Below are 15,336 nucleotides of genomic sequence, written 5' to 3'. Positions count from 1 at the left end.
AAACATATATTTATTTAGTCATAAAATGGGAAGTGACTTGTGGATGTTATAATGAAACAGTGTGGCACATTTCTCAAGGGGACAATTAAGTCCCATGCAGCTACGGTACCTACTTCAATTTTAGGAACTTCCTCTGAAAAAGCTGTATTAGTCATTGCTTAATGGCATAGACATAATTGTGTGTAGGGGAAATCCATATGCCAAACGTCTTCAGCATTTATATATGTATCAGAAGGAACTTTTTAAGACATTCTAATTGCAATTGTGTAACTAGGCCAAGATAATTGGCTAAGATGCATCTGTCTAAGACACATCTGGTGTTAAAGTAATTGGAAAGTTGCTAGCTTGGGCTGCTGATATGTTGGAAGGCAGAAAGACAGAAGAAGGTGAATAGGTGAAAACCTGTTGGTGTTAAAGAAATCTTTAATCATGACTTACTTAAGTCCCATTCATTTAAGTGGGCCTACTTTAAGTAGCACTAACACTGGATACAACCCAATGGTTTTTCAAAGCAGTGGAGACTGCTGTGTCCTACCTGTGGGTGACAATCAAAACTCGCCCCCCCCCCAACTGCAAATTCATGGGCCTTGAACAATTCTTCAGATTCTTTGATACAAGTTTTTATGTATTTGGGATAGCAAAGCTTGGTATCAGTGAGTTGGCTTTTACCTATGTGAATACAGCTAGATAATGGTGCGTGATTCTTGTCAATACCTGCTAACAAATTGCCCTGCTATAGCTGGGCAGCCATGGGCATTATAGGAAACCTTCCTCACAAGAAAATTCAAAACAGAGTAGCATAGTAGGTGTCATGAGTGATATACCACACATTTTCTGTGTGTGCTAAAATAGGGGGAACCTATTAAACATCACTCTACCTCTGTTGCACTCTGGCAAAGCATTTGTATTGTTTCTTTGTTTTTTAAATTTTATTTAGAAACATTTGTCAGATGAATCACGAAACCTAGAGATACCAGTTTATTGGTATAATCCTTCTGCTTAACTGGGTCTTAGTTATTTTAGAAGGAAAAATCTCTTTCCATGTCAAAGGCCCTCCCTGTTGATAATGACTGCAATTTCTTCTTGATTCCCCCATCCCCTAAATTCTCTAGCTTTCCTTTCTGGTGCCCTCAGAGTAATGTGCTGTGGGACTAATATTATCTCTCACCATCTGTGAGGTGATATTACAAGAGCTTGGGAAGCAGTGTTAACTCAACATCTTCTGTTCGGTGAATCCCATTTGGGTGTGGTGGATTATTTGCAGAAAGCCACGCCTCACTCTTTAATGTATGTTGCTTACGTCAATAGACTGGAGTTAAAAGCTAGTGTACATTCACAAACTCAAATCAGAACATGAGATTACCAAAGTTTCTTGACAAGTACTGGATGCTAAATTAATTTTTATAATATTTTTGGATCACAGGTGGCTCCATGTCACAGTTTCAGAGCTCGTGGGAATTCTACCAGCAAAGCATACCAAATGACCTGGATGTCGGTAATGTACCTCACTTTCTTACAAAATATTTCTGTGATGTAATATGGTGTTGCATCTCCAGACAGGGAAGGGAGAATTGTGTAAATTTTTAAAGCTGCATCTTGTCCTTTTAAAATATAAGGGTTCAGCTTTCAAGTTCCTTAAGCACTTGTGTGGCTAAGAGATGGAACTACGATTTAGGCTGTCTTTGGTCTCACCTCTGCTATGAACTTAACAGGTAGGCAAGGCACACTCTTTGTGTCAGCCAATCCAATCTGCAAAACAGGGACAATAACACTATCCTCTTTTGTTATAATAGCAACAACACTGGAATCAATGCACTTTGAATACAGTCTGAAGCATTATATAAATGTTAAACGATATTATTACATATGTCTTCCTGTTGTCAGACAGATTGGATAGTTAGCAAATACTTGTCTTTAAAGATTTTCTTACTATTCTACAGAATATATGTGGGAAAGCACAGGCTTCATTTTTTAAGTGAGCGGTGATGTTAATGGCTCTATGTGGGGCTGCCCTTGAAGCTGCTCCGGAAGCTGGAGCTAGTGCAGAATGCTGCAGCTCGGCTGTTGTCTGGAGCTGCCCCTTTCCAGCATGTAACTCCTCTGCTGAGGGAACTGCACTGGCTGCCTATTCGCTACCGGGCCAGGTTTAAGGTTCTTGTACTTGTGTACAAAGCCCTAAACAACTTGGGACCAGGATACCTGAGAGAGCGCCTTCTCCCTTACCAAACTGCCCGGTCACTGAGGTCATCCGAGGGCCTGCTCCTGGTGGTTCCACCTAGATCCATCCTCCGATTGGAATCCACCAGGGGAAGAGCCTTCAGCGTGGCGGCACACCTCCTGTGGAATTCCCTGCCCCTGGAGGTCAGGCAGGCGCCAACCTTGTACTCCTCTCGGCGCCTCCTGAAAACATCTTTATTCCAAGAAGCCTTTCTTTAACATGCAGCCTTGGATTTCTGTTTTTTGCTTCTTTTTAAATTTTGTTTTAACTGTTTTATTCTGTTTTTATTTTCATTTTACCTTGTACACCGCTCCGAAATTTTTCAATGGGGAGTGGTATATAAATATTATAAATAAATAAATAAATAAATAATAAATGAGGAAATAAGGTTGGGGATGAGCGGGTTATAGAAAGAAGAGTTGTTGAGGTTTGCGTTTGGACCCATGTTTTTAAAATAAAAAAGGTTATTTGCTCTCTACTAAATACTTGCTTATGACTATGTGGTACTTCCTCCTTCATTGCCTAGTGTTGAGACTGAGAGCCCTTCTGGGATGAGAATCTATCTGGTTTATTACATAATGGCTGCATATATTCTGACCCCATGGCATAGAACAGATCTGTAAATCTTACTAATGCAAGTCTTAATTTTCATCTCAAACAGACATATATAAACATTGACCAGTAGAGAGCTCAAACCTCTTAAGACAAGCAAGTTCTTATTTGGGCCTTCCAACAAATCAGCAATTTGCAGCTGAACAGTGTCTGTGTTGTGTATACTAAAAACCATGTACACTGGGTTGCTACACATCTGAAGTAACTAATTGTCTATACTGGTAGCCAACATTCTCCTTTTTAGTAGAAAATAAAGTATCCTCTAGTCTATCTAACGTTCTTAAGGCATTGCATGTAGATCCTGAACCAGCAAGATGTTAGTTCAATAAGATGCCACCCATACTTCTTTTGTAGATTTTGTTGGCTGCTTATCTAATTGTTACCAGTTTTCAGAAAGGCTTAATGAACTATGAGTTGGAAAACATTTTTGCGGTATTAGCAAAGGCTAATACATTTTGGAATACTTTGTTGCCATCCTGGGTTATGTAAGCTTTGACTTTGTTAGTAATGGCCTCCACAAAGGGTAGCATTGGAGGGAGCTAATACAATACACGAGAAAAGCCAATTAAAATGCTTAGCTTTCACTTATTTATTTTTATACCGCCCAATAGCTGAAGCTCTCTGGGCGGTTCACAAAAATTAAAACCATTACGAACATAATAAAACATCCAACAACCTAAAAACCCAAATACAAAATACAATATAAAAAGCACAACCAGGATAAAACCACACAGCAGAAATTGATATAGGATTAAAATACAGAATTAAAACAGCAAAGTTTAAATTTAGGTGTTAAAATACTGAGAAAATAAAAAGGTCTTCAGCTGGTGCCGAAAAGAATACAGTGTAGGCGCCAGGCAGACCTCTCTGGGGAGCTCGTTCCACAGCTGGGGTGCCACAGCGGAGAAAGCCCTCCTCCTAGTAGCCACCTGCCTCACTTCCTTTGCCAGGGGCTCACGGAGAAGGGCCCCTGTGGATGATCTTAAGGTTCAGGCAGGTACATATGGGAGGAGGTGTTCCTTCAAATAACCTGGCCCCAAGCCGTTTAGGGCTTTGTATGTTAGTACCAGCACTTTGAATCTGGCCCGGACCTGGACTGGAAGCCAATGAAGTTGTAAAAGGACTGGCGTGATGGGATAAGTATAGTGGCAGCTATACTTAAATTGTATAGCTGCACTAGCCCAGCAAAGACTTAACTGAATGGAGGAAATATAGCTAGGGCCAAGAGTTGTGCCCCTTGAGGCTTTAATAACTCATGTTCATTTATTAAGCTGGAGATTTTAAATAGTGACAAACTGTGACAGAATGACTTTTACCCAGGTAATGAAGTGCTATCTGACAATCTTATTTTAGTTTCAAAATGTAATTTGTGAAAGCAAAAGATGATAGCCAATATGAAAAGTCTCCATTCTTGGCCACAATCACAGTAGCTGAGCAACACATCCTTCTGCTGCCTGGTTATTGCTAAATGTTCATTCATGAAAGATGCATGACAAGATTATTGCTTGTTCACATGTTTTCGGATGTCAGGCTGGAGTTTTAAATGGAAATGGTTACATTCAAAGGTTAACAACTCATCACTGATTAGTCCAAACTTAGACTTGGAGTTAACATAGTAACTACTAAGCGCACTTCCTATTTGGGCAGACTGTCAATGTTTGCCTTATTTATAGAGGGGCTGGGTTAAGTCCATCGTCAAGAATAAAGCTGAATTTCCAGCTAACTGGAAAAGGGAACTGTTAATGCAGTAAGTTCATCCACTTCTTCTTTTTTTAAAAAAATAGTCTTGATTCTTAGCCAGACATAAAGAATGGGATTATTGAATGTAATGGGGGAGGAATAGCAGAAAGGTTTGGAAACAGAATCATGGAACCTTTTGTATCTTCTGTTATACATAGGATAGTTAAGATTAGATTTTTTTCTAGCTTTGGGATTAAATGGCATGTGACAGCAGCAGTCCCATTTGGGAGCTGGGGGGCAGCTGTTAGACCAAAAGAAGAATGTGAATCAGTAAACCCAAGACCTGTCTCCTCACAATTGACAAACACACCCCGAGTACTTTTCTCCTCAGCTGAGTTCTAATGCTTGAATCGAAATCCTGTTAGGGGAAGAAGGGCTGTGGAGGAGAGGTTACAAGGATATAAAGAGGTAGAGTTCAGCTCCATTCATCTGTTCAAAAAATCAGAGCTTGATATGTCATTGGTGCAGCCGTGGGTTTCAACAAATTAGTTTGCCACTGTCACAAGTTGTTTGAATCTGAACCTTGCAGATATGTTACCTGTGCGTTGCAGGACAGCTTATTAAGTTATATAGTAGCAGAGCCATTGCAAGTCTACAGGGACCTAGTCACTCAGGGATATTCCAAATTCTCCTCCCTTCATTTTCAGCTTTCATTAAAACAAAACAAACAAACAAAAAACCCTCATTGCCTATTTATGGAGATATGAATTGGAAATGTGGAGATATACTCTGCCAGGTTGCTCACGTGGTTCTGTTATCTGGTGTTCTGTTAAATGAATGTGAAGATATTGGGGCAAATCACATGGTGTTTTTTACATTAAAAGTAATAAACCATGCACACATGCAATTTCAGTTGTAGACCTCTATAAAATTAGACTTAGAAGGCCTAGTTCTGACTCTTTGGTATTCTGTAGCATTGCTACTCTTCTTAGCAGCTGCTATTCTATAGCATTGCTACTCTACTCATTGACTGCATTCACAAGTAATGTTAAGTCATGGTTTATGTTATCCATGGTTTGTTGCTTTAGCCATTAATTGTCTTGGAGACAAGAAAATGAACCAGCCTGTTTTCCCCATTTCTGATTTGTTTCTCTCCTATTCATTTTGCCAGCCTTCAGAGCAGTTTCTTTTTCAGGCTGCTTTTGCTGAGTGTCTTTGTTTCAGCAGCACAAACAAGGCAGGGATAAACTGGAGTTCTAGGTTCAGACATCACAATAAGACATGATTAAACAAGCCAGGCTTCATAAGCCAACAACAAACTATGACTTCTATTTGTGGTTGGTAGGTGCTTAACAAACCATAGCCTGTTTAGGGGATTAATTCAGACACAACAACAAGCTAGGTTTCAACAGACTATGCAGTGGTTTAGCATTTTGTGCAAACTAGGCCATCTTCTCACATGAGATGGCGTGGTAAGAAAAAAAGAATGTTTCACTCTGTCTCTATATTAATTGCATATTCTTCTGCCATGTCCCCAGTTTGAAATAAATAATGGAATTATAGAATACAATCTAGTTCATTCCCCCTTCATTTTTTAAAGTATAAGGTGGAAATATCCTGACTTTAGCTGGTGAGTTTACCTACCCATGTGAAGATGAGAAAACAAAGCAGAATTGCACTGTTGTTTTTTTTATTGTACTGCAAATCAGGAATGTGTGTGTCAGGAGCTGTACAGCTTGAATAAGAGATTTTGCTAGGTCCCAGTAAGTGTTCATGAAAAGGTCAGTAACAGGACGCAAAATCTTTGTGCTGGATTTTGCATAGTTTATGCTGCCTAGTGCTGTTAAATTATGACTTTAATCAGAAAACTGTTGTGGTGAAGTTGATAATCTCTATATTTCCTCTGTCATAGAAATGGAGTCCATGGCAACTTGCCCATCCTTTCCTGATCCAGTCGATGACTTCGATAGGAACATTCCCCGAATCTGTGGCGTTTGTGGAGACAAGGCTACTGGCTTTCATTTTAACGCTATGACCTGTGAAGGTTGCAAAGGATTTTTTCGGTATGTGACTCCCGACATTTAATTTATAGGTCTACCCTAATAGCTTTGACCTGTGCCCTGGAAACCAAATCTTTTGTTGAACCAGCAGTTTACTCTTACCATCAAAAGTTGATCAATAAAATAGTTTTCCTTTTCCTCTTGTTAAAATTGTTTCAGCATAATGATAGTATTTGTAAAATACTTTTAAACAAGGTGCTGCAGACCCCCACCCCTCCCTGAGAGATCTGCAATCTAAGGAAGAAAGTATACATGGAAGAGAATTTGGAGGGTAATTTTGCATCTAACAATGAGCATTTAGAGGGAAAACACCTAATCTGACTGCAAACTTAAAGCTGAATTTCCTCCTTGACTTTAATGTATGGATATATTTAAATTCTGTAGATTAAGATTAATAATAGTAGTAATGACAAAAGGTAAACAGAATCAGGATTGGGGAGGGAAATAGAGCTGTTCAGAGTGAAGTAATCTCTCTTAATCACTTCAAGCCCCAATTCATTTCATAGTCTTTTGGATTAAGTGACAGTGCTTTTACTTTTTTAAAAATCTTCTGCTATCATCAAGGCATATATACATACATGTATGTATGTATATATATATAATTCTCATGATCTAGATCAGGGGTGGGCAACACCCTTCTGTGCTATCCTAGAGGGTTCCAAGGACTGTCAACATTTTAGCATATCTCATAAACAAGCTGCCATTTCACCATAAAACATATTTCTGTAATGTTGACATAAGTAGTTTTCCTGGGAACTCTTGGTTAAAAATGGATGACTAATAGCTGGTATAATTAAAAGCTGTTGTGTGACTAATCAGGGGAAAACCCATATGTATCGAATGCTGTAATTGAAAGGTAGGAATAGCACGGGTTGGGGATTAGCATGGATAGTAAAGTTGGAGATCAAAAGGACAATTTCCTCTTAACATGGCTCCCTTACTTCAGCGTCTCTGTCGCAGACATGTCCACTTTGTTAGATTGTTGGATGGAATGTTTTGCATACCGTAGACCTTGCAGCCAGATTTCCAGTTGGGCTGCAGTGCAGCCTGGCTAACCAGAACAACAACATTTTCTTCAATTACTGTTGCTTAAATGAGTAACTCATCTTTCAAGTGTATATTTCCACACACAAGGTTACTGCCCTCAGCTATTCAGTCATACACTATGTGTCCTAGACATGATATACGTCAGTGCCAGCTATTCATCATGTTTATGGGGCATTGACTGAAACATCTGTTGCAGGGATCTGATTGAAACCCAAGAAGGTTGAAGCTTGCAGAATTTGAGTATCTTTCTCTTGGTAACATTTGAAGGAAATCTGAATGATTCTTTCTGAATTATTCTGAAATCCCACGCTAAATGGCTTGGCTAAAGAGGATCTTCTCCTTTCATGGAACTCAGGTTTATAGGCCAATGTTTCACAAGCTTCACAATGACTCACACAGAGATGCAGTGGAAGATCTCCACGATGGTAAGCCGTTCTGTTGTGTCTGCATTGAGTGCAATTGTATCATCCTTTCTTTCTCAGTGCAGACACACTGCAGAAGATCTGAGAAGGCTGATTGGAGTGGGGCACACTTGTAACCTCATTGCTTCATGCTTGTGAATAGTGCTCCCAAGTCCCATTAGGCTGCATTAGTGCATAGTTTGGGAATGACATACTATGGAGCCATTAGTGGATTCACGTGAACCTAGTTTTTGTGTGGAAACACAAAATCCTGTTCGTTTGAGATTAATTTGTCAAGAAAACAAATGTAGCACCTTGGAATGACAGTGCCAGTATTTATAAATGAAAATTAAATGTGGGTTAACTCTCACAGTACTGCTTTGAATATAGGTGAACCTCTCACGCTAAACTTCCATCCCTTAATCATTTTATGGTTGGACTCTGTTCTTGGTAGTGTGCTGCTTATGCTCCACATCCTTAAGTGATTTCCACACAAAGGCTGCATTTAAATGTAATGATAAATAATGTTTTATTATTATGCAATAATGTCTCCCTCTGGTCTCCTGGTCTCCCTCCTCCCCTCTTCACCTCCAGCGTGGCTGGGAGGAGTTGTTTAGAAGCTTTAACTTTTGCTTTAGACTAACCACTGCTTAGCATTTTGTCCAAATCTAGACAAACTGTTTAGTCTTGACTATGGTTAGTTAACACAAGCCAAAATATTATTTCTTATGAAGCTGGCTTGTCTCTCCTAACCATTTTAGTATCATTGTAAGAATTGCACATTTTATGTAAAGTTCATTTGTTCCACATTCCAATCCCCTGTCTGCTTCATTTTTAAAAATAATCAACAAATAGTACAAACATCATCCCAGCTTCATCAGCCTTTTTACCTCTTTGAGGGTGGAGAAAGAATGGAAGAAAAAGAAAATGGTGTATTTTAAAACCTCTAAATAGGCTGTTCGTCCTTTCCCTACTCTTCATCTATGTTATTTATTTTTATTTGAAATATCCTACCTTTCTGCACAGTTTTCTTTAACACACAACAAATGTATTTTTTATTTAATAAATAGGGCTATAGCATCCGGTAAAGGTATTGTGCTCCAATTTCGTTTTTTGAAAGTTACCCTGAGGCTGGAGCACCTTTTCTTTGTCAACTGGATAATCTGTGACTCCTAGCTCTTCCTGGCATTAGTGGTGACTCAGGTAGACAGGAGACTATTTATTTATTTATTTATTTATTTATTTATTTCATTTATATCCCTCCATTTTTCCTCCAAGGAACCTAAGGCAGTGTACATAATCTTCCTCCTCTCCATGTTATCCTCACAACAACAACCCTGTGAGGTAGATTGGGCTGAGAGTCTGTGACTGGCCCAAGGTCACCCAGTGGTTTTCCATGGCCGAGTGGGGACTAGAACCCGGATCTCTCAAGTCCCACTTCAACACCTTAACCACAACACCACACGGGCTCTCTATGGCTCTCTCACTGACAATGATCTAACTGTCCACTCCCCAGGTCTTAGACATTCCTGTTGCTGCTCCAAACTACTTTGGAGGGCTCCAGCTATCATTGCTTCCACCAAGGTTTTAAATTACATCTCGCACTGCCATTTGTTTTGTTTTATTTATTTTTTTACATTTCTGTACTGCCCAATAACTAAAACTCTCTGGGCAGTTCGCAAAGCAAACTTTGAAACTATAAACTGCAACAGCATAGCAAAATATACTATAAAAACCTTTAGTTTTAAAACAAACCCAAGGTAAAAGCCATCAGCAATGCAAAGAACTAATAGTAACTAATACAATTTTAAAACTGAAAGACTAAAATATCCACAGCTATAGAATTGGCTTTTTCTTCTTTTTTCTAATGTGTCACAATATTTTCTGAAAGTAGTATATTCACCATGTTTGTGACGGTTGCCTTATGGAGCCAATTGTGCAGCAGCTTTGAGATACCGGAGGGAAAACCTCTGGCTTACCCAGGCTGCCATGTAAAATGTCAAATGGCTCTTAGTAGCTGAGCTAAGCAAGCATGGAGTTAATCTTAATCTGTGATTTGAATAATATAGTATTTGAAACTTATTGGCTATGGCAGCTGGGCACTATACAAGCAACAATTGCATAAACGCCGCCCCTGCCCACAGGCTAACTAACGTAGACATGACGCATGAAGTGAAGGAGGATGAGAGAAATTGAAAATAGATTATGAGGAACTGAGCTGGAGGAGAAAGAAAAGATGAAAACAGTTCAGTTAGAAAAAACATGGGAGGAGCTCTTAAGTGCTAGATTTTAGCTGAGCATTTTAGTTTCCTGGTTTTACTACATTTAAAAGTTGTTCAGTGCCCCAAGCTCTGGGGAAGCGGTGAGCTGGAAATCTAGAATATCTTCCCACCATACTAAGAAAATGGCTGAGACAAGAGACAGAAGGATGTTGCTGGGGCTGTTGAAGGCTGACTCCCCTTTTCCATGAGGACTAGATAAAAGTACAATCACCCCTGAGCAGAGCTAATGCTAGTAAAATGTTAGGTTAACCAGAAATGCTCTGTTACTGTCATCTGAAAGCAATCTTTCCCATCTCTTCCTGCTTAACAGCTGTAGTATAGCACAACTTAAAATGTAACATTTTGATGCTATGCATTTCACCATAGCCAGGCAGAGGCAGGAAAATGCAGAGTGTAATAATGTCATGCCACATAAAATGTTATCAGGAAGAGAGGAGAAAGAGACATAGCTGCTACTCTTTCTCTCTCAGGAGCCCCCAAACTTTTTAGACTTGTGGGTACATTTGAGAAACTACTGTGGGCACCATCAGAAAATGGTTCCCATGGAGGATGTGGGTAGTCACATAATAGCTGTCATCCAGGCCTGGCTAGTCAAAAGATGGGGAGGGGAGAGAAATAGCAAAGTTAAAAGCTGGAAGGGAGGGAGAGATAGCAAAGCAAAGGGGTCAAGGGGAGGGAGAGAGAGAGAAGCTAGAGGCAAGAGGCAGGAGTAGGGAGAACCAGTGATGTAAAAAGGCAGGTGGGAGAGAAATGGTGAGGAAAAGGCTTGGGTAGAGAGAAATTGTAAGGCTAGAGGATGGGACTGCACAGATAAGGAGCAAAAGGGAAAAGTCTGTGTGGATGGAAAAAGACTGGCTTGGACCAAGAAACAACTTCCTTTCTCTTCCTGCCTGCTGAACAGCTGATCAGTGGCAGGTCCAGGAACAGGAAGGAGAATCTGGTGCCTTAACATTTTTCAGGTTTTAATTAATTGATTTTTGAAGGGAGTAAGGAATAGAGTTTTGCGGGTGCCCCAAGGGTGTTGTGTTGGGGACCCCTGCTCTATCTCTTGGAACATCTACTTCTGGCCCATAAATGTAGCACAATAGTATGGGTAAGTTGCCAAAGAAACTGGAGTTTCCATGCCCCCAGACCAACTGTAGATCTTTTTTTCTAAAAACATCTGCTACAGGCAAATACAAACTCCTGTGCTTGACATGCTGGTAGCTGCAGGAACGTCAGTGATATGAATGATGCACTGGGTCAAACCCAAAAATCCCAGGGGCATTATTTGACCTTGAAAGTGGATGAAAAATGTCAGTTGGGCAAGGTCTGTCCTGGGAGAAACCTGCAATAGGCTATTTGTTTCAAAGCAACAATAATGATGTCTTAAGACCAAATGGGGACATTAGAAATGAGATGCCTGTTGCTAACTGCCTGCCCCTCTGGTCATTTTCCTCTCCTGAGCGTGATTCAAAGAGTTTGCCGGACACCCTGCCCTTCATCTTTCCTGTAATCTGAAGCCTTCTGTGACTGTGCAATATGCTCTCAGTCCTGTGCATTTTAAACCTGAGGCAACCAAGTTCTCAACTGGTTCAGAAACACAGACTGAGTAAAACAGATATTGTCTGCTAGGTCCTTCATAACAAATCCATCAGATACGTTGTGAAAATAATTTCTCCTGTTGCTTCTTTTCTATTGGAAAATACTTTGAATCTCTTTTATCTTCAAACTACCCCTGACACCTGTTATAATTGCTGATTGGCTTAATGTTTTCTTGGATGTGGTCTTGCTCAGTAAGAGTCGAGTATATCTTTTAGTTTAGCAAGACTGCAACATTGGGGACTATTCCTTATATTTGCTGACTTTAAAGACTCTTTGTAAAGCCAGTAAGATTTCTCACTGTTTTCTTTTAGGATTACAGTGTTGCTAGGCCTTGACTCATGGGGTCCCAGCCCTAAATCTATTTCCCAGGGTCCTGGATCTGTTCCCAAGGGCTCTGGGTGTTCATTAATGCCTATGGAAGATTTCTCAGCTTAATGATTTTCCAAGGGAGATTACAGCTGGGGAGTTAACTGTCCCCTTCCCACATACTGGAACACCCTTGCAACCCTCCCCCCCATGGAAATTAAGCTTAGGGGGGAGCCTTTCATTGCTGCCAGTGGAAGCTTCTAAGCTTAATTGCAGGAGGCAGGGGCAATTTTCCTCCAGGAGGGAAAGAGAGAATAGAAGTTGGGGGGCACGAAGGGATAGTGTGAATAGCAAATTAATTGTAATTAAAGAGGAATTGTGGATTTGGGAAGATCTATCCTAAATTTATCTATCTATTTATCGGTCCTGAATCTCCCATCAATCAGCTCCATGCGATGGCTCCAGGTTCTAGTATTATACGAGAGAGAGGTACATGACATTTTGCTGCCTGAGGTGAAGGCCAACACGGCGCACGCACATTCATATACACCAATTTTCCATATAAAGCGATTCGGCACAAAGGTTAGAAAATCCCTCTCTATCCACTTTCTCCACATTAACTCTCTTGTGTTGCTCTTTGGATTTCTTTGGCCAGTAGACAACTGAGGTTATCTCCAAGATGTTTGCTTCAACAGGGGCCAATCTACACAAGGTTTTTTTTCCTGGTATTGCAGCATCTGGCTTGTGTGCAGGGCACCAGTGCTCACCCCAGCCTGTTGTCCTGTTACTGTCCCTCTCTCAATATTCACTAGTTCCCCAAACCACTTTTCTTTTTTTTAATAACCACACTTTTATTTTGAAACCTCCATTCTTGAGCAGCTGCAAAGGTGTGCATGACGTTAGTGGACTCAATAAGAAAAAAGGCCCTCCCCACGTGTTTTTTAAAAGGGAAACCCCCCACAATTGCAACACTGTGGCTTTTTCTACACCTGCCTTTTTTTCCTGGGATCATCCCTGTGCATCCAAATGACACGCAGGGGATCCCGGCAGTAGGCAGGGACGATCCCTCCATTATCCTGGGATAATCTTTAGGTGTAGAAAGGGCCTATGTTGTGAAATGTGGCACATGCAAACTGTGGGTTATGTAAAGGTTGTTTAACCCTCAAAGAACCTCTGCCAGCTGGGTTCGCAAAACATGACAACCCCTACTCAGCAGCTGCATATCTATAATGGTTGCTGGCACTTGCTGCAGCTCCTTGATGGTAAATTAACCCATGATGGGGGCTGTTGATTCATATGAACTGGCCTTATATTTCCTAATCCTCTGGCTTGGTCACCCAGTCTGCTGAAATTTCCTGCTTGAGGATTGCACAACGGTGAAAAACTTTAAGGTAGTTCTGCAATAGATCATTGTGCCTTACCCTAGAAAGGTACCAGTGGTAGAGATCTTCAGGCTCATCAATAAATATGGAAACAAGTGATCTTGCATTACTACCACCCCAAATAGCTGCAGCCAGTGCGAGAGCACTAGATTTCCAGGAGTATTTCGGTGGCTGAGAGTAGTGTGTGCATAATAATTACAAGATGACTGATAGAAGAGAAAACCATGATGCTTGGAATGAAGGCTGTAGATATTGCATCTGATCATTCCCAAAAGACATCCATGTTTGGTGACTTTTGCTGTGAACACAGATGCTTTTGGCTGGGAGTGAGCAACCTAGGCTCCCTTTGCCTTCCCAAGCCTGGCCCACTTGTCTACCTTTAGCTTCCTTTTCTTCAAAGAAAAGACTTTAAAGCCCAGAAAATGTCTTATAACTTGTATAAACCTTTTATCCTTGGGATTTATTGTAGTGGCAGGCTTCAAAAATATCCTGTTGGATATGAAACAGCCAATGTTAACCCTTTTCGTCATGTATTGCATTCATGGTATGTTTGAAATCCAGGACATATGCCTGTCTTTTTCTTTTCTTTTTATACCCTTTTTATATTAGTTATTTTTTATTTTGTTGATTTATTTATTTCTAGTGAAATTTTTGTGAACCACCCAGAGAGCTTCGGCTATTGGGCGGTATAAAAATGTAATAAATAAATAAATAAATAAAACCCATGTGAATATATATAACCTACCACATTCTCACTTTTCCGTCATGCATCTCATGAAATAGGCTCGTTTTCTTATGAAAGCTCATATCACTTTTCCGTCATGCATTTCATGAAATAGGCTCGTTTTCTTATGAAAGCTCATATAACTGCGACTTGCGGTCTGTTAAAGACTAGAACAAACAAATGAAGCTGAGTTTTACTGGAGGAATTGTTTCCCCGAGACAGAAACAGCTCTAATGAGGGTATTACCTGATATGGCATTGAGTCCGAAGAAGCTGGAACAGCGAAAACGGGAAGTTTAATTGCAAATTCCTGTCATTCAATGCATTCAATGCATTGACAATGCTGATAAGAATAGAAAATGAGAAGAAACCCTATTTCTGTACATATATTATTCTGATGGTATTGTCTCAGGTGCTAAATGTTATAAAAGTCTGTAATATTGTTGGATTGTATTAGATTTGTATTCTTGCATGTATGATATATATTATTGGTTATTATAGTACCCAACAATGTGATTGTTAACCACTTTGAGACACATCAGTTGGTTTTATATATCCTTATAAATTGTAAATAAATGGGTTATTTGATAATTATCACCTTTTATTGGTGTTTGGAGTAGTTGTGTGCCTTTTTGGCACTTTATATAGTACTAGCTCATGTAATAAACCATTTAGTCATTAAAATACTACAGCATTCTGTCATCTTGCAGCTGTGAGCTACTTTTCCAGAATTTATAAAGCAGTTAGACATGTATTTGAATTGACAAATACTACTTGTTTGTTTTTTGATTACCTGTGCTTGAGTTCTAAAAAATTTTGTCGTCTTCTTTCCAGTTTCTAAATAGTTTTCCAGGTTTAGACTGGACTGTTTGAGACATTTGAACTGTGGTCAACGTTTTCCTGTTTATAGTACAAGCTGTTTCAGTTTGACAAGAAATGGTGTCTTTCTGTATGCAGTTTATAAAATATTAAATGATATTTAGAAAGAAAACAACCAGGACATGCGAATTGTTAGTTTTGTCGAAGTGTAATGACAGAGCA

The 15,336-nt window shown here is 39.8% G+C and overlaps 1 protein-coding gene across 3 annotated transcripts in view; it reads left to right on the top strand.

Moving 5' to 3' along the window:
• Nucleotides 1–15,336, top strand: part of VDR (vitamin D receptor) — an 82,222-nt gene that overhangs the window by 22,660 nt on the left and 44,226 nt on the right. For all 3 annotated transcript variants that reach the window (XM_063119663.1, XM_063119662.1, XM_063119664.1), the window contains exons 2-3: nt 1,424–1,495; nt 6,423–6,573. In XM_063119663.1, the coding sequence (XP_062975733.1) occupies nt 1,432–1,495; nt 6,423–6,573 (215 nt within the window). In that variant the 5' untranslated portion in view covers nt 1,424–1,431. The remainder of the gene's footprint in view (nt 1–1,423; nt 1,496–6,422; nt 6,574–15,336) is intronic.

This window comes from Elgaria multicarinata, chromosome 3 (genome assembly GCF_023053635.1).
Source record: "Elgaria multicarinata webbii isolate HBS135686 ecotype San Diego chromosome 3, rElgMul1.1.pri, whole genome shotgun sequence".
Classification (NCBI taxonomy): Eukaryota; Metazoa; Chordata; class Lepidosauria; order Squamata; family Anguidae; genus Elgaria; species Elgaria multicarinata.
Note: the sequence above shows the minus strand (reverse complement) of the source record. Positions and strands in the feature narration are given on the sequence as shown.